The sequence below is a fragment of the Capra hircus genome, chromosome 21 (assembly GCF_001704415.2).
Source record: "Capra hircus breed San Clemente chromosome 21, ASM170441v1, whole genome shotgun sequence".
NCBI classification, from domain to species: domain Eukaryota; kingdom Metazoa; phylum Chordata; class Mammalia; order Artiodactyla; family Bovidae; genus Capra; species Capra hircus.
Window position 1 is genome coordinate 55,839,180 of NC_030828.1, and position 20,310 is coordinate 55,859,489.

General features: G+C 39.7%; 1 protein-coding gene across 1 annotated transcript in view; it reads right to left on the reverse strand.

Moving 5' to 3' along the window:
• Positions 1–20,310, reverse strand: part of CATSPERB (cation channel sperm associated auxiliary subunit beta) — a 128,765-nt gene that overhangs the window by 57,085 nt on the left and 51,370 nt on the right. Inside the window, exons 7-14 of the mRNA XM_013973131.2 lie at positions 18,211–18,306; positions 17,952–18,070; positions 17,377–17,409; positions 11,235–11,301; positions 10,931–10,977; positions 8,616–8,768; positions 4,528–4,680; positions 2,035–2,179 (exon numbers count right to left, since the gene is read on the reverse strand). Coding sequence (XP_013828585.2) covers positions 2,035–2,179; positions 4,528–4,680; positions 8,616–8,768; positions 10,931–10,977; positions 11,235–11,301; positions 17,377–17,409; positions 17,952–18,070; positions 18,211–18,306 — 813 coding nt within the window. The remainder of the gene's footprint in view (positions 1–2,034; positions 2,180–4,527; positions 4,681–8,615; positions 8,769–10,930; positions 10,978–11,234; positions 11,302–17,376; positions 17,410–17,951; positions 18,071–18,210; positions 18,307–20,310) is intronic.

Below are 20,310 nucleotides of genomic sequence, written 5' to 3' on the forward strand. Positions count from 1 at the left end.
TGCTTATTTAACTTCTATGCAGAGTACATCATGAGAAATGCTGGGCTGGAAGAAACACAAGCTGGAATCAAGATTGCTGGGAGAAATATCAATAAGCTCAGAAACGCAGATGACACCACGCTTATGGCAGAAAGTAAAGAGGAACTAAAAAGTCTCTTGATGACAGTGAAAGTGGAGAGTGAAAAAGTTGGTCTAAAGCTCAACATTCAGAAAATGAAGATCATGGCATCCGGTCCGATCACGTCATGGCAAATAGATGGGGAAACAGTGGAAACAGTGTCAGACTTTATTTTTTGGGGCTCCAAAATCACTGCAGATGGTGACTGCAGCCATGAAATTAAAAGACATTCCTTGGAAGAAAAAGTTATGACCAATCTAGATAATATATTCAAAACCAGAGGCATTACTTTGCCGACTAAGGTCTGTCTAGTCAAGGCTATGGTTTTTCCTGTGGTCATGTATGGATGTGAGAGTTGGACTGTGAAGAAGGCTGAGCACTGAAGAATTGATGCTTTTGGACTGTGGTGTTGGAGAAGACTCTTGAGAGTCCCTTGGACTGCAAGGAGATCCAACCAGTCCATTCTAAAGGAGATTAACCCTGGGATTTCCTTGGAAGGACTCATGCTAAAGCTGAAACTCCAGTACTTTGGCCACCTCATGCGAAGAGTTGACTCATTGGAAAAGACTTTGATGCTGGGAGGGATAGGGGGCAGGAGGAGAAGGGGACGACCAAGGATGAGATGGCTGGATGGCATCACTGACTCGATGGACATGAGTCTGAGTGAACTCCGGGAGTTGGTGATGGACAGGGAGGCCTGGCGTGCTGCAATTCATGGGGTCACAAAGAGTCAGACACGTGAGTGACTGAACTGAACTGAACTGAACTAAAAGATGTATCTGTATACCTGTGTTTGTAGCAACACTATTTACAATAGATAAACATGGAAGCAACCCAAGTGTCCACTGATAGATGAATGGACAAGCTAAATGTCATCTATATGGTACAATTATTATTCAGTCTTAATCATGAAGAAAACCCTCATACAAGCTATTACATACATGAACCTTAAGGCCATTATGCTAAGTGAAATAATCTAGTCACAAAAGGACAAATACTGTATGATTCTACTTATATGAGGCACCAGAGAAGTCAAAATCATAGAAACAGAAAATAGGATGGTAGTTGTGAGAAGCTGTGGGGAAGAGGGGTGTGGGGATTTATTTTTAAAAGGTATAGAGTTTTAAGATGAAGAAAGTTAAGGAGATGGATGTTGGTGATGGTTGCAGAATATTTGCATGTATTTAATACCACTGATGGAGAAGGCAATGGCACCCCACTCCAGTACTCTTGCCTGGAAAATCCCATGGACAGAGGAGCCTGGTAGGCTGCAGTCCATGGGGTTGCGAAGTCGGACACGACTGAGCGACTTCACTTTGACTTTTCACTTTCATGCATTGGAGAAGGAAATGGCAACCCACTCCTGTGTTCTTGCCTGGAGAATCCCAGGGACTGGGGAACCTGGTAGGCTGCCGTCTAAGGGGTCACACAGAGTCGGACACAACTGAAGTGACTTAGCAGCAGCAGCAGCAGCAATACCACTGAGGGCTTCTCAGGTGGTGCTCGTGGTAAAGAACCCACCTGCCCATGCAAGCGATGAAAGAGATGCAGGTTCGATCCCTGGGTTGGGAAGATCCCCTAGAAGAGGGCATCACAACCCACTCCAGTATTCTTGCCTGGAGAATCCCATGGACAGAGGAGCCTGGCGGGGTAAGTCCATAGGGTTGCACAGAATTGGACACAAGTGAAGTGACTGAGCACGTATCCAATACCACTGAACTATATACTTAGAATGGTTAAGATGTTAAATTTTGTTATGTTTATTTTTATTACTGTAAAACATTTAAAAAATCCATCTAAAACCCCTAATATGTCTGAGACCTAGGATCAGTTCATTAATATGGCAGATTTAAAAATACATCTTCTAACCCTTGGCTCACAGGTAGTGCTTATACCAGTAAAAGTGCATTCCTCACCTGCCTTTGTCAAGTAAACCTTTCCACTTTGGGAAACAAGAGTAATATCTGAAGTATAAAAACTATGGTAAGTATTCTTTATGATATCATCATGAAAGTCAGCTATTAAATCAAAGGTGTTGCCGCCATCAATTGAAAGCCATACCTAAGGGAATAGAAAGACAATATCTCACTAAAGAGATGCCATGTAACAGTCAGCAATTACCTAATCTTCCTACATAAGAAAGTCATGCAGCATAACCATACTCCCACATCCATCATGCATTCATCCCCCCTCACACACACACACATGAGTGTAAAGACTCCTGACGTACTTGATCAACCCTCTATTCCCTTCCTAGAGTTTGTGCAATGGTGTATGTGGCAATCTTCAGTTTTATAAAAGATGCATAAAAGAACAAAGTTATTTCATCATCTCTCAACTGGGTCCTCCTTGTTCATAAAAGGATGAAGTGTTGCATGAATTGCTGTATGGAGGAGAGTGCTTACCCATATTAAAATGGGTTAAGTGCTTATCCATATTAAAATGACTTTTTTTTAAAAATTTTTTATTTTTTTTAAATTTAAAAATCTTTAATTTTTACGTGCGTTCCCAAACATGAACCCCCCTCCCACCTCCCTCCCCACAACATCTCTCTGGGTCATCCCCATGCACCAGCCCCAAGCAAGCTGCACCCTACTGTGATGAATTCCTCTATTCTAAAAAGTTTTTTTGTTTGTTTGTTTTTTGTAGTATCTTCAGAGTTTTCTACATATAAGATCATATCACCTATGAACACAGATAATTTTGCTTCTTCCTTTTATATGCAGATTCTATAAAATTTCTTTTTCTTGTCTAATAACTCTGGTCAGAACTTCCAGTACTATATTGAACAGAAGTAGTGAGAGTGTGCTTCCTTGCCTTATTCCTTACCTCAGAGGAAAAGCTGTAAGTCTTTCACTGTTGAGCATAATGCTCATTGTGTGTTTCTTATATATGGTTTTTATCATGTTTAGGTAGTTTTCTTCTATTTCTAGTCTACTACATGTTTTTATCATGAAAGTATGTGAATTTTATCAAATGCTTTTTTGTATCAACTGAGATGATGTTGTGATTATTTTCCCCCTTCATTCTGTTAATGTGGTGTATTACATTGTTCAATTTTCATATGTTGAACCGTCTCTGTGTTACAGAAACAAATCCCACTTGGTCGTAGTATGTATAATCTTTTTAATTCCATTGCTGAATTCAGTTTCCTAGTATTTTGTTGAGAATTTTTGTAGCAGTATTGTCTAGGGGATTTGATTTATAGTTTCCTTGTAGTATTCTTATCTGACTTTGATATCAGGTTAATGGTGGTCTTAAAGAATGACCTTGGAAATCTTCATTCCTCTTCATTTTTTTCTTCCCTTTGGCAAGAGTTTGAAGAGGTTTAGTGTTAATTCTTCTTTAACATTTGGACCAATTCACCAATGAAGCCATATACCCTTGGACTTTTCTTTATTAGGAGGTTTGACTACTGATTCAATTTCCTAACTAGTTATTGGTCTGCTCAGATTTATTTCTTCATGATTTAAGAATTAGTAGGTTGTGTGTTTCTGGGAATTTACCCATTTGTTCTAGGTTATCCAGGTTGTTAGCACACAATTCATAATATTCTCATATCCTCCTTGTTTCTGTGGCATCAGTTTTAACATCCCCTCTTTTAATTTTTAGATGAATCTTCATTTTCTTAGTTTATCTAGTTAAGTTTTGTCAACAAACCAGGTCTTAATTTAACTGCTTTTTTCTATGCCCTATTACATTTATCTTTCCTCTATTCTTTATTATATCCTTCCATTTGTTAGCTTTCAGTTTGCAGCTCTCCTGTTTTTAGTTCCTTAATGTGTAAAATTAGGTTGCCCATCCTCCTAGGCAACTATTTAATTTTGTTGTCTCTTTCCTCAAATCCCCTCCCCTCTACATTTCTCCTCCATCATCACTCATAAATAATTTTGATTTTTTTTGTGAGAAAATAGAAGATACATTCACACATCCTCCATTACCTTAGCTCCCCACCTAACTGCTTTTGAACCCCCAAACCCTTCCTCCCTCCACTTACTATTGTCTGCTAAGATCAATCTCTTCACTAGTTCATATAGATTACCTCCTCTCACCTCTTCAGAAATGTCTCTCCAGTAGTTTGTTCTCTTTCCGGCATCATTAATTTTTCCCTCTCTACCAAGTAATTCCCAGAAGCACACATCATAATTCTTTTTATCTTAAAAAAACCTCTTCTTTTGACCTTTCCTTTTTCAAATACTGTCACATTTCCCTGTTCTACTTTTCAGCAAAACTTTGCAAAAGGTTTGTTTGTATTCACTGTCACTAATTCCTTGCTTCTCATCCTCTCTTCATTAGGCTTTCCACCTCTCTGACCATCAGAGCAACTCCATTATTAACGTATAACCATTCAGCGGAGTAAGTGAAGAATTTACATCTATACTAGAGCGTAAAGTTTAATCTATACATACCTGATTACCGTAAGCATACAGAAAATGGCTTCGTGGGTGGAATATCATTCCAACAGGAGAAGAGAATGATGAAGGAAAAGAGAAAGGTGGAAATTTTTGTATTAAGTCTAGTTTGTTGTGTTTTAGGATCCTCACAGAGACAATGGTATTTTTCTAGAAATAGATAAAGAAGGAGCAAATGGTAAGATTTCTTTCCACCAATAGTACTACGTCTATGTTACAATTTTAAGAGTTTCTTGTTACTTGGATTTTGATTAAGATAGGGATACAACCTTTAACAGCATAGAATTGAAAGGATTAGCGGCTATTGGTATCTCTTTACTCTGCCTCCCCCTACTGTATAGGTTCATCTTGTAGATATTGAACATGAAGTAAAGAGGATTAGATAATTGTCCAAGGTTCTATAATAAATGTCAAGGGGGGATTTATTGTAGAATCATTACTGAACTTGACAGGCTCCAATGCCCATTCACCAGAACTATAATGTCAAGTTACTTTTTAAAATGTGAACACCTAGGCCACACTACAGTTCTGTCAGATCATGATTCTGATGGGGATCAGAATATGTACCCCAAGGCATGACACTTCAGTATAAAGTTTATTTTATGCTGATATTTTAGATTCAAAAGATGCAAAAAATTTCTTCCCTCATCTGACTAAAAGCAGCAATATCTGGGATATAAGGCTGCCATTAATTCCTCTTCAGAGCATATCTACTCCCAGAAGGCAGCATGCAAACAAAACCTACCCAGATCCCTTCTTCAGGTGAGCTTTAAGGCCCACAAGGACAGAAAAATCACTCAAACTATTCAAACAAATATTATCATGGACTTTCAAGATGGTATGTAGCCTCCAAAATTTAACTACCTTTTGAGTTATTCATCATTGACTCATACCCACATGTGTGTGCATTCAGTTCACAGTCAGTTGTGTCCAACTCTTTGCAACCCCATGGACTGCAGCATGCCAGGCTTCCCTGTCCATCACCAAATCCTGGAACTTGCTCAAACTCATGTCCATCAAGTTGGTGATGCCATCCAACCATTTCATCCTCTATTGTCCCTTTCTCCTCTTGCCTCCAATCTTTCCCAGCATCAGGGTTTTTTCCAAGGAGTCAGTTCTTTGCATCAGGTGGCCAAAGTATTAGAGTTTCAGCTTCAGCATCAGTCCTTCCAGTCTTGATTTCCTTCAGGATTAACTGGTTGGATCTCCTTGCAGTCCAAGGGACTCTCAAGAGTCTTCTCCAACACCACAGTTCAAAAAGATTGATTCTTCGGCACTCAGATTTCTTTATAGTCCAACTCTCACATCCAATACACGATTACTGGAAAAACCATAGCTTTGATTAGATGAACCTCTGTCAGCAAAGAAATGTCTCTGCTTTTTAATATGCTAAGTTGGTCATAGCTTTTCTTCCAAGGAGCAAGTGTCTTTTAATTTCATGGCTGCAGTCACCATCTGCAGTGATTTTGGAGCCCCCCAAAATAAAGTCTATCACTATTTCCATTGTTTCCCCATCTATTTGCCATAAAGTGATGGGACTGGATGCCACGATCTTCATTTTTTGAAAGTTGAGTTTTTTAATATTAATTTATTGAATTGGAGGTTAATTATTTTACAACATTGTAGTGGTTTTGCCATACATTGACATGAATCCGCCATGGGTGTACATGTGTTCCCCATCCTGAACCCCCCTCCCACCCTCCCCATCCCATCCCTCTGGGTCATCCCAGTGCACCAGCCCCGAGCACCCTGTCTCAAACCTGCATCAAACCTGGACTGGCGATTCGTTTCACATATGATAATATACATGTTTCAATGCCATTCTCCCAAATCATCCCACCCTTGCCTTCTCCCACAGAGTCCAAAAGACAATTCTTTATATCTGTGTCTCTTTTGCTGTCTCACATATAGAATTATCATTACCATCTTTCTGAATTCCATATATATGTGTTAGTATACTGTACTGCCTCATTTTCTTTCTGGCTTACTTCACTCTAAATAGGCTCCAGTTTCATCCACCTCCTTAGAACTGAAAGCTGAGTTTTAAGCCAACTTTTTCACTGTCCTCTTTCACTTTCATCAAGAGACTCTTTAGTTCTTCTTTGTTTTCTGCCATAAGGGTGGTGTCATCTCCATATCTGAGGTCATTGATATTTCTCCCAGCAATCCTGATTCCAACTTGTGCTTCAGCCAGCCCAGCATTTCACATGATGTACTCTGCATATAAGCTAAATAAGCAGAGTGACAAGATACAGCCTTGACGTACTGTTTCCCAATTTGGAACCAGTCTGTTTTTCCATGTCCAGTTCCAATGTTGCTTCTTGATCTGCATACAGGTTTCTCAGGAGGCAGGTAAGGTGATCTGGTAGACCCACCTGTTGAAGAATTTTCTACAGATGGTTGTGATCCACACAGTCAAAGGCTTTGGTGTAGTCAATAAAGTGGAAGTAGATGTTTTTCTGGAACTCTCTTGCTTTTTTGATGACCCAACGGATGTTGCTGATTTGATCTCTGGTTCCTCTGCCTTTTCTAAATCCACCTTGAACATCTGGAATTTCACAGTTCACATACTGTTGAAGCCTGGCTTGGAGAATTTTGAGGATTATTTTGCTAGTGTGCGAGATGAGTGCAACTGTGTGGTAGTTTGAAAAATCTTTGGCATTGCCTTTCTTTGGGATTGGAATAAAAACCGACTTTTCCAGCCCTGTGGCCACTGCTGAGTTTTCCAAATTTGCTGGCATATTGGGTGCAGCACTTTCACAGCATCATCTTTTAGGATTTGAAATAGCTCAACAGGAACTCCATCACCTCCACTAGCTTTGTTCATAGAGATGCTTCCTAAGGCCCACTTGACCTTGCATTCCAGGATGGCTGCCTCTAGGTGAGTGATCACACCATCGTGGTTATCTGAGTCAGAAGATTTTTTTTGTATAGTTCTTCAGCATTGGACTTTACTTCCATCACCAGTTTCATGTACAACTGGGCATTGTCTTCACTTTGGCTTTGTCTCTTCATTCTACCTGGAGTTATTTCTCTACTCTTTTCCAGTAGCATATTGGGCACCTACTGACCTGGGAAGTTCATCTTTCAGTGTCATACCCTTTTGCCTTTTCATACTGTTCATGGGGTTCTCAAGGAAAGAATGTTGAAGTGGTTTGTCATTCCCTTCTCCAGTGGACCACATTTTGTCAGAACTGTCCACCATGACTCATCCGTCTTGGGTGGCCCTACGCGGCATGGCTCATAGTTTCACTGAGTTAGACAAGGTTGTGGTCCATGTGATCAGTTTGATTAATTTTCTGTGATTGTGTATGCATTGTATGCATAAATAATTATTTTCTTTTCTCTTGTTAATCTGTCTTTTATCAGTTTAATTTGCAGGGCCCTAATTAGAGGGTAGAGGAAAAATTTTTATCCCCTAAAATCATGCGGGTAGGGCTTGTTCCACTTTTTGTTCATTTAAACTAACCATTTTATGGAAACTTAAATATATACAGAGCAAATACAGCTTATACTATCCTGAAGAATAAGCAAAGCAAAATCATTATACAAACAGCATTGAATTTTGTGTCTTCATCAAACTGAATGATAATCAGAGACAAGACATCTATAAGGCATCAAGTGAAAGTGAAAGTCACTCAGTTATGTCCAACACTTTGCGACCCCATGGACGTCCATGGAATTCTCTAGGCCAGAATAGGTAACCTTTCCCTTCTCCAGGGGATTTTTCCAACCCAAGGGTTGAACCCAGGTCTCCTGCATTCCAGGTGGATTCTTTACCAGCTGAGACACAAGGGAAGTCTAAGAATACTGGAGTAGGTAGCCTATCCCTTCTCCAGCGGATCTTCCCAACCCAGGAATCAAACCGGGGTCTCCCGCATTGCAGGTGGATTCTTTACCAACCTAGCTATGAGGGATGCCCATAAGGTATCAAACTATATTAATTATCATAAATAATTTCACTGCAGCCAATTTTTAATCAACTTATACTGCCAAAGAAAACAAGAACTTGGAATAAGCTTTGGTCAGGTACATTTTCATTATTGTGGTGTCAAGAGCAATCCCCTCTGGGCTTTAAGGCCTACCTGGTTATGGAAGAGGTAGACGGCAGAACTTTGCTCTTGGTCAACAAGAAATGTTATCACAGTTGAAAGAATAGTTTTGGTTCCTTTTGAAACAGGGGGTAAGCAAGGCAACCATTCAAGAAATGGTTCTTTACTGTAAAAACAAGAGTTTGCCTACAAAAAGAGAAAGGAAAAGTTAATGCCATTGTTGAACTCTTAAAGTCCTCATTATTTTTGTGTGCTGTGTTAGAAAGTGATCTAGTTTCATTCTTTTACAAGTGGTTGACCAGTTTTCCCAGCACCACTTGTTAAAGAGATTGTCTTTACTCCATTGTATATTCTTGCCTCCTTTGTCAAAGATAAGGTGTCCATATGTGTGTGGATTTATCTCTGGGCTTTCTATTTTGTTCCATTGATCTATATTTCTGTCTTTGTCAACCACTTGTAAAAGAATGAAACTAGATCACTTTCTAACACCGCACACAAAAATAAACTCAAAATGGATTAAAGATCTAAATGTAAGACCAGAAACTATAAAACTCCTAGAGGAGAACATAGGCAAAACACTCTCTGACATAAATCACAGCAGGATCCTCTATGATCCACCTCCCAGAATTCTGGAAATAAAAGCAAAAATGAACAAATGGGATCTAATTAAAATTAAAAGCTTCTGCACAACAAAGGATACTATAAGCAAGGTGAAAAGACAGCCTTCTGAATGGGAGAAAATAATAGCAAATGAAGCAACTGACAAACAACTAATCTCAAAAATATAAAAGCAACTTATGCAGCTCAATTCCAGAAAAATAAACGACCCAATCAAAAAATGGGCCAAAGAACTAAATAGACATTTCTCCAAAGAAGACATACAGATGGCTAACCAACACATGAAAAGATGCTCAACATCACTCATTATTAGAGAAATGCAAATCAAAACCACAATGAGGTACCACTTCACACCAGTCAAAATGTCTGTGATCCAAAAATCTGCAAGCAATAAATGCTGGAGAGGGTGTGGAGAAGAGGGAACCCTCTTACACTGTTGGTGGGAATGCAAACTAGTACAGTCACTATGGAGAACAGTGTGGAGATTCCTTTAAAAATTGCAAATAGAACTACCTTATGACCCAGCAATCCCACTGCTGGGCATACACACCAAGGAAACCAGAATTGAAAGAGACACATGTACCCCAATGTTCATCGCAGCACTGTTTATAATAGGCAGGACATGGAAGCAACCTAGATGTCCATCAGCAGATGAATGGATAAGAAAGCTGTGGTACATATACACAATGGAGTATTACTCAGCCATGAAAAAGAATACATTTGAATCAGTTCTGATGAGATGGATGAAACTGGAGCCGATTATACAGAGTGAAGTAAGCCAGAAAGAAAAACACCAATACAGTATACTAACACATATATATGGAATTTAGAAAGATGGCAATGATGACCCTGTATGCAAGACAGCAAAAAAGACACAGACGTGTATAATGGACTTTTGGACTCATAGGGAGAGGGAGAGGGTGGGATGATTTGGGAGAATGGCATTGAAACATGTATACTATCATGTAAGAATCGAATTGCCAGTCTATGTCCGACACAGGATACAGCATGCTTGGGGCTGGTGCACGGTGATGACCCAGAGAGATGTTATGGGGAGGGAGGTGGGAGGGGGGTTCATATTTGGGAACGCATGTACACCCGTGGTGGATTCATGTCAATGTATGGCAAAACCAATACAGTATTGTAAAGTAAAATAAAGTAAAAAAAAAAATGTCCTCATTAGCTCCTATAGGCAAATAAACCAATGAACCATTGTGTTGTTATCTTCTTGGGGATGCGAGTCCAGAAAACATGGCCAAACATCCCTTTCTGGCATGAATTGTTAGATAATTGCTGCTGCTGCTAAGTTGCTTCAGTTGTGTCTGACCCTGTGCGACCCCATAGACGGCAGCGCACCAGGCTCCTCTGTCCCTGGGATTCTCCACGCAAGAATACTGGAGTGGGTTGCCATTTCCTTCTCCAATGCAGAAAAGTGAAAAGTGAAAGTGAAGTCTCTCAGTCATGTGTGACTCTTAGTGACCCCATGGACTGTAGCCTACCAGGCTCCTCCGTCCATGGGATTCTCCAGGCAAGAATACTGGAGTGGGGTGGGTTGCCATTTTCTTCTCCAGTTAGATAATTACCATTAAACCCAAGTAGAGCCACCACTGGGAGCAAAGAGTGATTGTTAAGCTTTTCAGTCTGTAGAATTGCCATTCTTTACATTAATAACAACCTATGAAATGATGCACAGCAAAATTTCTTACTTTTTAAAATATTGAATATCATACCTCACTTAGGGTCCTGTTTCTGTCAAAGGTGATAGTAACATAATCAACTATAAAATATAAAGGTACAGAAATTATAAGTAGCATCTATATTTTTAAATGTATCATTAAGTATACTCAAATACAATTTTCTTGCATTTATAACAGGGCATGCCTATTTTGCCTTATATTTAAATTAATTTCCCCCCCAGTTTTAGGCTCTTAACTTATACAAAACAGATCTATCTTTATGTTTAATTCTATTTTTATTTCATTTTATCTAATCTATATGTGCTATCTACGTTGAGAAAAGTTTATTAAAATTTACCTTCAAAGTGTTCTCTGTTAGCAAAACACCTCTCATTATACCACAGTTTTCCTTTGATGTAGTCAACCTACATAAATAAACAAAAGTATCATTTAGGCAATACATAGACTTAAGATATAAGATAGAAAAACATCAGAAAATTTAAAAGTTAGATAGTTCAGGAATGTGAGGCAAATAAAAAGAGAAAAACTGTATGCCAACAAATAAAAGGTCATAGAGGGCAGTAAACAAGAATATGCTTTTTGAACAGCGCACGAAAAAGGAATAAAAAATTTTGCTTGATTAGCATATGTTAATGAAGATGCTGCTGCTGCTGCTGCTGCTAAGTTGCTTCAGTCGTGTCCAACTCTGTGCGACCCCATAGATGGCAGCCCACCAGGCTCCACCGTCCCTGGGATTCTCCAGGTAAGAACACTGGAGTGGGTTGCCATTTCCTTCTCCAATGAATGAGAGTGAAAAGTGAAAGTGAAGTCGCTCAGTCATGTCCGATTCTTCTCGATACCATGGTCTGCAGCCTACCAGGCCCCTCCATCCATGGGATTTTCCAGGCAAGAGTACTGGAGTGGGGTGCCATTGCCTTCTCTCTATGAATTGTCTATCTGAGGCTCCCAGGAGCTGTTGATCTTTCATTACAGTTAAAACAGGCCATATGCTTATCTTTTATTCTCCTTCAGCTGCAGATAGATTTAAGGAGTCTTCCCAGAAGCCTGACAGCCGCACAAAGCAATAAGAAAAAAATACAGGTTTTGAAAAACTGGTCATAAGAAAGAAACTTCCAAGAAGGTAAGATTATACATGTTGGATATGAGTTATATGCAAGAATTTGAGATGGTTCTGTTATAGGTATCTATAAAAATATGTTGCCTGCCTGCAATAAACAAAGGATTTGCAGCCATCAAGCCACTACAACCACTATAACCACGACTGTGAACCCCGAGGGAACTCAGGATGGAGACAGATGGGCTGTCTGCCTGCTGCCTTGCCCTCAGTCCCTGTAGCCAGCCCCCAAAGATGCACCCTGAGGAGATTCAGGATGAGAAAGCACAGGGTACTGGTCCCAAAGAGCTGAGGTGCACATCAGAGGAATGATTTCAGGGAGCCCAGACTCTTGCATAGAAAAGCACTAAATTCCTTGAGATATATGGTTTTCTTTAAAGAAAACTTTTGATGTTCCAACTACCTGGTCTTTGCTACAAAAACTCCTTATATATCCTGGTTCCCCTTTCCCTCTTGGGAGCAGTCTCTCAGAGCTATCTGAGAGGCTATGTCCTGGGCTTATGTCCTCAGTTTTGTCCACAGAATAAAATATAACTCTTAACTTTTAGATTATGTAATTTTTTCAGTTAACATAGGAAGACTCTGACTCTTAAATTATTGTTGAGACAAAAGGAAAACCTTCTTACATTTTTAAAGATCAATAATAAAATCTGCATAATCTCTACAATAAAAGCCTTTAAAATTTTTTAGAATAGACTGTGGTGATGGTTGCACAACTGTGAATATACTAAAGGCCACTGAATTGTACACTAAAGTGGGTAAATATTATGCTATGTGAATTATATCTTAATAAAACTTCTAAACAAACAAAGAAGCCTTTTAAAATGGACTAGACAATAATTTATTTGAATTTCAATCTAAGGCATTATATCAAATGAGCCTGTTCCATTATAAATCTTTACTGTTTAGAATATTGTGATTATCATGACTATATATGGGCAATTAATAAAGAATCTCTACTGGGTCCTGAGATTCCTTTTTTTTTTTTTCCTAACCTGGAATAAAACTGATAATACTTCAGTGAATATCCCTGGGGATAATTTAATCTGAACAGGCTAACTTCATTCCAAGGATGAGCTCATGCCTCAGGCCTGATTTAGAGGCACAAAGACGGGTCAGGAATGAACACACGATCCAAGTCAGGGTAATGAGTCGGCCCTGAGACTTGGAAGTACCAGAAAAGAGATACTTTATTCCTGCGGGGATTGCTAAATTGCTTGCACGTAAACTTGGTGGCCGTTCTTACTGACAATTGGAACAAATCCACTGAGAGTGAAGTTAATGTAGAGGAAAGTAGACTCAAATGCTGAGAAGACAGAGTTTGATGGACACTTGTTAGGCACAAAATCCAGTCATGTCTGAAAGCCAGATTCTTCATTCCTTGAATTCCCTGCTCACATGAGCCAACAACTGCATCTCCTTTGCTAAAATCAGATTTAGTTGGTTTCTGTCATTTGCTTTCAAAAGGTTCTGACTATCTGTTTGGAGAGAAAATATAGTTTCTTGTTTGTTTGTTTAAGTTTCTACTTTGATTCATGAACCAGGCCAAATTTTTATATAATGTTATTTAATCACTTCAACTGTAAGAGGTAGATAATGTTACGAACATTTTAAAATGAAGAAATTGAGGCCAGAGAGGTATATGACTGTTCAAAGTTCCATGGTGCATGGCTACTAACTTCCTACAAGACTGGATTCTTGTCTGTCTTCATTTATTCACTCATGGATTCTGCACATATTTATTTGAGATGACCTATGTGCAAGGCAAGGTGGTAACTTATTAGCATACACCAGTAAATAAGGTAGTTCTTGACATGAAACCTAAAATCTGGTGAAACAAGTCAGAGGGCTCAACAGACAAAATAGGGTGACAAACGACAGCCATTAGTGGTGACAGTATTGAGACTGTACAGGAAAGGCACCCTTGGTAGTCACAGAGGGGATTGAAGAAGCGGTAGGAACTCTCTGAGTCATGGATCCCTAACCTCCAGGATCTAATGCTTAATGATGTGTGGTGGAGTTGATGTAATAATAGTAGAAATAAATTGCACAATAAATGTAATATGCTTGAATCCTTCTACAACCATCCTCCCTCACTCCAGTCTGTGGAAAAATTGTCTTCCATGAAACTGGTCCCTGGTGCCAAAAAGGTTGGGGATCCTTGCTCTAAGTGAAATGAAAGGGAGGGGGAGGGAATGCACCCTAAGGAGATGAAACATCTTGTCCAACTGATTCAAAGTGTAAGAAATGATGGCTCATTTCAAGGTGTGTTTGCTGTGCCTGGAAAGGGCTCTTGGGGTGAGGAGCAGGCACCACAAGGCTGAGGAAGGCATGAGAGGCTCTGATCATGAAGGGCTTTCTATGTCTCTCAAGAGCTTGGATTTTATCCTTAAAGAAGTGACTCCAGATGCCTGCTATTTCCACTAACCAGATTTTGGCAGAGAGATTTTGCCTCATGTCAAGTTCCCTTGAGGGCCTTTGCACCACTGTCTGGACATATTTTGGCAAAATCATTTCTTCAAATCATTTGAATTTCTGCTTCAATTTCACCCCCTTGGAGAGGTCTGCTATAATCACCTGGCTTAAATACAATGTTATCTTCTCTTCACTCTCTGTTTCTTTTTCCTGCTTTAATTTGAATAAGCCCTTTTTACTCTTCACAGTCTGCTTATGTTTGTGTACTTTTTCATGGTCTAGCTGCTTCAGGAGAACGGAAAGCTACAGGAGAGTCTGGACTTTATCTTGTATGTCTTTGTCTAAACAAGCCTGGCTCAACAAACTTCTGTTGAATGGATGAATAAGTTCAGTTCAGTTCAGTTGCTCAGTTGTGTCCGACTCTTTGCGATCCCATGAATCGCAGCACGCCAGGCCTCCCAGTCCATCACCAACTCCCGGAGTTCACTCAAACTCATGTCCATCGAGTCGGTGATGCCATACAGCCATCTCATCCTCTGTCATCCCCTTCTCCTTCTGCCCCCAATCCCTCCCAGCATCAGTCTTTTCCAATGAGTCAACTCTTCTCATGAGGTGGCCAAAGTACTGGAGTTTCAGCTTTAGCATCAGTCTTTCCAAAGAACACCCAGGACTGATCTCCTTTAGAATGGACTGGTTGGATCTCCTTGCAGTCCAAGGGACTCTCAAGAGTCTTCTCCAACACCACAGTTCAAAAGCATCAATTCTCTGGTACTCAGGTTTCTTCACAGTCCAACTCTCACATCCATACATGACCACTGGAAAAACCATAGCCTTGACTAGACAGACCTTTGTTGGCAAAGTAATGTCTCTGCTTTTGAATATGCTATCTAGGTTGGTCATAACTTTCCTTCCAAGGAGTAAGCATCTTTTAATTTCAGGGCTGCAATCACCATCTGCAGTGATTTGGAGCCCCCAAAAATACAGTCTGACACTGTTTCCACTGTTTCCCCATCTATTTCCCATGAAGTGATGGGACCAGATGCCATGATCTTCGTTTTCTGAATGTTGGGCTTTAAGCCAACTTTTTCACTCTCCTCTTTCACTTTTTAGTTTCTTTTCACTTTCTGCCATAAGGGTGGTGTCATATGCATATCTGAGGTTATTGATATTAATAAATCACCAAGTATTAACTCCTTCAAATTCCTGGCTGGATAGCCACACACATCCCATTCTTACTGTCCTTTCTTCAATCATTATAGAAGAAGCCTTTTCTAAAGGTAAATCCCTATACCTTTGAGAATAATTCACTTTCCCCTGCATTTTGCCCTGCCACATGACCTCACTATCTTTGGAATGCTTGTAATTCTTCTCTCTCTCATCATTACCAGAAGTCCCTGAGTTTTTGCTGAAATATTTCAGCTTAAGAGGATTTATTTTAGTATCCTTGTAAATAGTAAAAATGTCTATGAAGGGCAACTTGTGATTGTCTTTTAATATTGTACAAGCATTTACTCCTTGATGTGTCCATCCAAGTTCCAAGAATGTATTGTACTGATATAGCCAGATATGTACAAACTTGCTGGATACAAATTATTAATGGAAGCATTGTTTGTAATATAAAAGCAAAAGATTAGAAAAACTACTCAAGTAGCTACTCATAGGAGACTGGTTAAGTAAACTCTGGTTAAGTTCACAGGATGGAATATATGCAGTTATAAAAACACAGAAGGGTGGGCTCAGGTCTGGTGAAAAGCATAGATGAGTTTCCTGCCTCCCTTAGAGTTCACATTTCTAGTTCCATCATTATTTCTGGCATCCCACTTCTTCACGGGAATCTCTGGATGATAAACTCTCCTGATGGCTCATCTGTGAACATTTCTTTTCTTCACCCTCACTCTTGAGTGATAGAGTTTTTCTCGGTTTGGAATTCTGTCCTTGACAGTTCTCCTCCTTGCTCTTTGTAATGGAAGTCAGTTTTGCCTGCTGGACCTTCCCAGTTCTCAGCTTGACGTTTCTTGGAATCAGTGAAGCAAGAAGTCAGTTCCTTTTACTTCCTGAGAAGTAAGTGCCTCTTTGCTTTAGTCAGTGTGAGTGAGTGTGCATGTGTGTGCCCATGTGCATCTGTGCCCACAGGCCTATATGGGAGGGGACATGGCAAAAGGCTATAAATACTCATAATTTTGTTGTGCTCATATGTTGATGGCAATGAGGCAATGACTTAGTTGAATTTCAAAACCTGACCTCATAACAGAGGGGAGATAATTGATGGAACAAAATCACACCCCCAAAAGCCAGAATCAGAGCTTATATGGTTGCTTGTATCATGTTAGAAAGAGTGCCCCTTTGTCTCTGTAGACACAGACTCACGTGAGGGTCAGGAGCAGGCAGACTGAGGAGTCCAGTGTTAAGCCGGATTTCATCTCTATCTTTTCTTTACTTTTTTGTTTTTTTTTAAGTTTTTTTTTGATGTGGACCATTTTTTAAAAAGTCTTTATTAAATCTGTCACAATATTGCCTCTGTTCTATGTTTTGTTTTTTTGGCCCTGAGGCATGTCGGATCTTAGCTCCCCAACCGTGGGTTGAACCCATGTCCACTGAATTGAAAGGTGAAGTCTTAACCACGGCACTGCCGAACCACTGGACTGCCCATCTTTTCAACTGGGTGCTCTTGTGCAGAACACACTGAACAGCCACAGCAATCCTGGACAGAACATATAAAGAAGGGGTAAGGGCTGCCTATAAAACAAAGAGCGGCATTTCCTCCTTTGAAACAGAACAAGAGATCATTGTTTAATGGTTAGTGGAAACACATCTTTAAGTTCAAACTGTAAATAATATTGTAGTGTCAGGTATCATCTATATCATGAATTCTTGTCTTGCACCTCATCACTTATGTCACCAAGGAAATGAATATCTTCTAACAAACCCTTGGAAATTGAAAGCATCTTACCCTTTCGAAACCGCAGAAGTCTACCCTTGAAAGCTAGAAGAAAGAAAAGAAGGAATTTAAATTTTGCTTGCAATCAGAAGGCATGATAAAACATAGCAGTGTAAATTACACATGTGTTTTCTACATGTATGTATTTGAAACTTCCCATAAATTTGTATAGCAACAAAACTAGCCATTTCTAAATGATATATTCAACACTATAAGGCAAAGGAAAAAGTCATGATATTATGCTTTTACATTTCAATTTTAAGATATATCACATGTAACTCAAGTATCCAATATTTCTACTTTATATCACATAAGATATTTAAGGTTAACTTCTAGTTACAGAGCAATTCAGTTCAGTTCAGTCTCTCAGTTGTGTCAGACTCTTTGTGACCCCATGAATTGCAGCACGCCAAGCCTCCCTGTCCATCACCAACTCCCGGAGTTCACTCAAACTCACGTCCATTGAGTCCGTGAAGCCATCTAGCCATCTCATCCTCTGTTGTCCCCTTTTCCTCCTGCCCCCAACCCCTCCCAGCATCAGAGTCTTTTCCAATGAGTCAACTCTTCGCATGAGGCAATTCACTTACCATTAAGACAGAGGATGATGGATAACGAAGATCTCTACTTATAAAAAGACCCAAAGAGGTGAGGATAACTAAAAAATGATTTGTTAAAACCATATCCACCACTGAGAGCTGTTTGTGTTCTAAAGGAAGAAATCATATAATGGGTTAAAAGATAAGGGAAAAGTGATGTTTTCAGCAAAGCAAAGACATTTCATAAATATTCATCAAATGTTGATGCAAAGGAAAATGTCAAAGATGAAGTCGCTGTTAGAGGAATTACCTTCTCCAACTTGGGAATAGACCATATTTGTCAGGTTATACCATTGGGTATCATCATAATCCCAAAATCCAGAAAAGCTGAGGCCTATGTAAACACCTATCATGAGAGAAAAGGGATATTAAGGCAAGATAACTGCAAAGCGAGTAACTGACTCCAAAGGTACTAAGGTTTTAGGATGGAGAGCCGGCACCTGCCCCACCTTCCAACCTATGCTCTACCCTTGCCCCAACCCCACAAAGTGAAGTTTGAGTGTCACTTCCCCAAGCATTGGAAAGATAAAGTAACTTGAGTTGTACCACAGGAGTTTAGCCAGCCATCAAATTATTAAGGATTTTGTTTTATATTGAAGGAGATCAGAATACGTCATCCCTAAAATATGCCACTTTGGCATCAGAGTTTTGAGCTGGAGGCAGCTGAGAATCAAGAAATGCAGGAAGAGTTCTCTGCCTCCCTTTTCCTGCTAAAAAGCAGGGCATTTTCTAACCACTTCACCTGTATCAGGAAGTGAAAGTGAAAGTCGCTCAGTTGTTTCTGACTCTTGACACCATGGAATATATAGTCCATGGAATTCTCCAAGCCAGAATACTGGAGTGGGTAGTATTCTTCTCAAGGGGATCTTCCCAACACAGGCATTGAACCCAGGTCTCCCACACTGCAGGTGGATTCTTTACCAGCTGAGCCAAAAGGGAAGCAAGCCCAAGAATACTGGAGTGGGTAGCCTATCCCTTCTCCAATGGATCTTCCCAACCCAGGGATCAAACCGGGATCTCCTGCATTGCAGGCAGATTCTTTACCAACTGAGCTATGAGGGAAGTCCCTAAGACCAGGAAGAGAAGAGAGCAATCTTCTCACCAGAGACAGGGAGATGATTCCAAAATGAGTCTGAATAAACAGACTTCTATAAAATAAGTCTTATCTTCCATGAGTCCACCCACAAATTTCCTCATCACGTCACAATTTCTTGTCCCTTGAGGTCTAGACTCCTTTCCTTTGTTAAGATGGTATATAAGCCTCCAAGTTTAACTAGTTCTCTGAGTTTCATTTCTCTTCTGGGAACTCCCATGATTATAAATATTAATAAAAGTACATGCCTTTTCTCCTGCTAATGTCTTCGTTAGTTGGGAGGCCCCCAGTCATAATATATGAGGATACAGAAAGAAATTTTCCTTCCTGATAATATCCTTCCAAGCAAAAATATGTCCCTATTTCAAGAATACAATTATAGTGAACAATACAAAAATTCCAGAAAAAAAACATTAAAATGCAAAACCCAAGAGGGAAGAAGTTGTGTTTGATTTACTTTATTTTTTGAAAGTGATTTGCTTTATTGTGATTTTTAAAATAGAATAAATTGTTAATAAGGGAATCTATTTGTGGCTCAGATGGTAAAGAATCTGCCTGTAATGCAGGAAACCCTGGTTCAGTCACTGGGTTGGGAAGATCCCCTGGAGAAGGGAATGGCTACCTACTCTAGTATTCTTTCCCTTAGAGAAAAGGGAAAGGCTACCCACTCCAGTATTGTGGCCTGGAGAATTCCATCTACTGTACAGCCCATGGGATCGCAAAGAGTCAGACATGATTGAGTGACTTTCACTTTCACTAGTATTCTTGCCTGGAGAATTCCATGGACAAAGGAGCATGGTGGGCTGCAGGGCACAGGGTTGCAAAGAGTCAGACATGACTGAGCAACTAACACTTTACTTCATTCAAACTTTGAGAACTTATTAAAAAGAGACTGAACATGTTGCAAATACCGAAACCACTTTGTTCCTTGATCTTACCTTTCCTTGGCCATAGAAGGAATGTTAAGCATCTTTTGTGTTTTAAATGTGGAACATTAATATGAAATCTAGTCAACACGCATATAACTATGCAGGTGGTAGAAGGAGCCTGAAGAGAGTTGATAATCTAATGCATATGCTTTGTTTCTAAAAGATGAATGCAGCATCACTCAGATTCTGACGTGTGTGTTTTAACTCCTAGATATTTTCTGTGTAGGGAAAGATATGGAAGAAAATGCTATCATCATCCACTTTTTCCAGAAAGAGGAAAGCTAAAGGCAAGCTTTGCTTTTCTAAGGCAAAAGCTAAGCATATCACA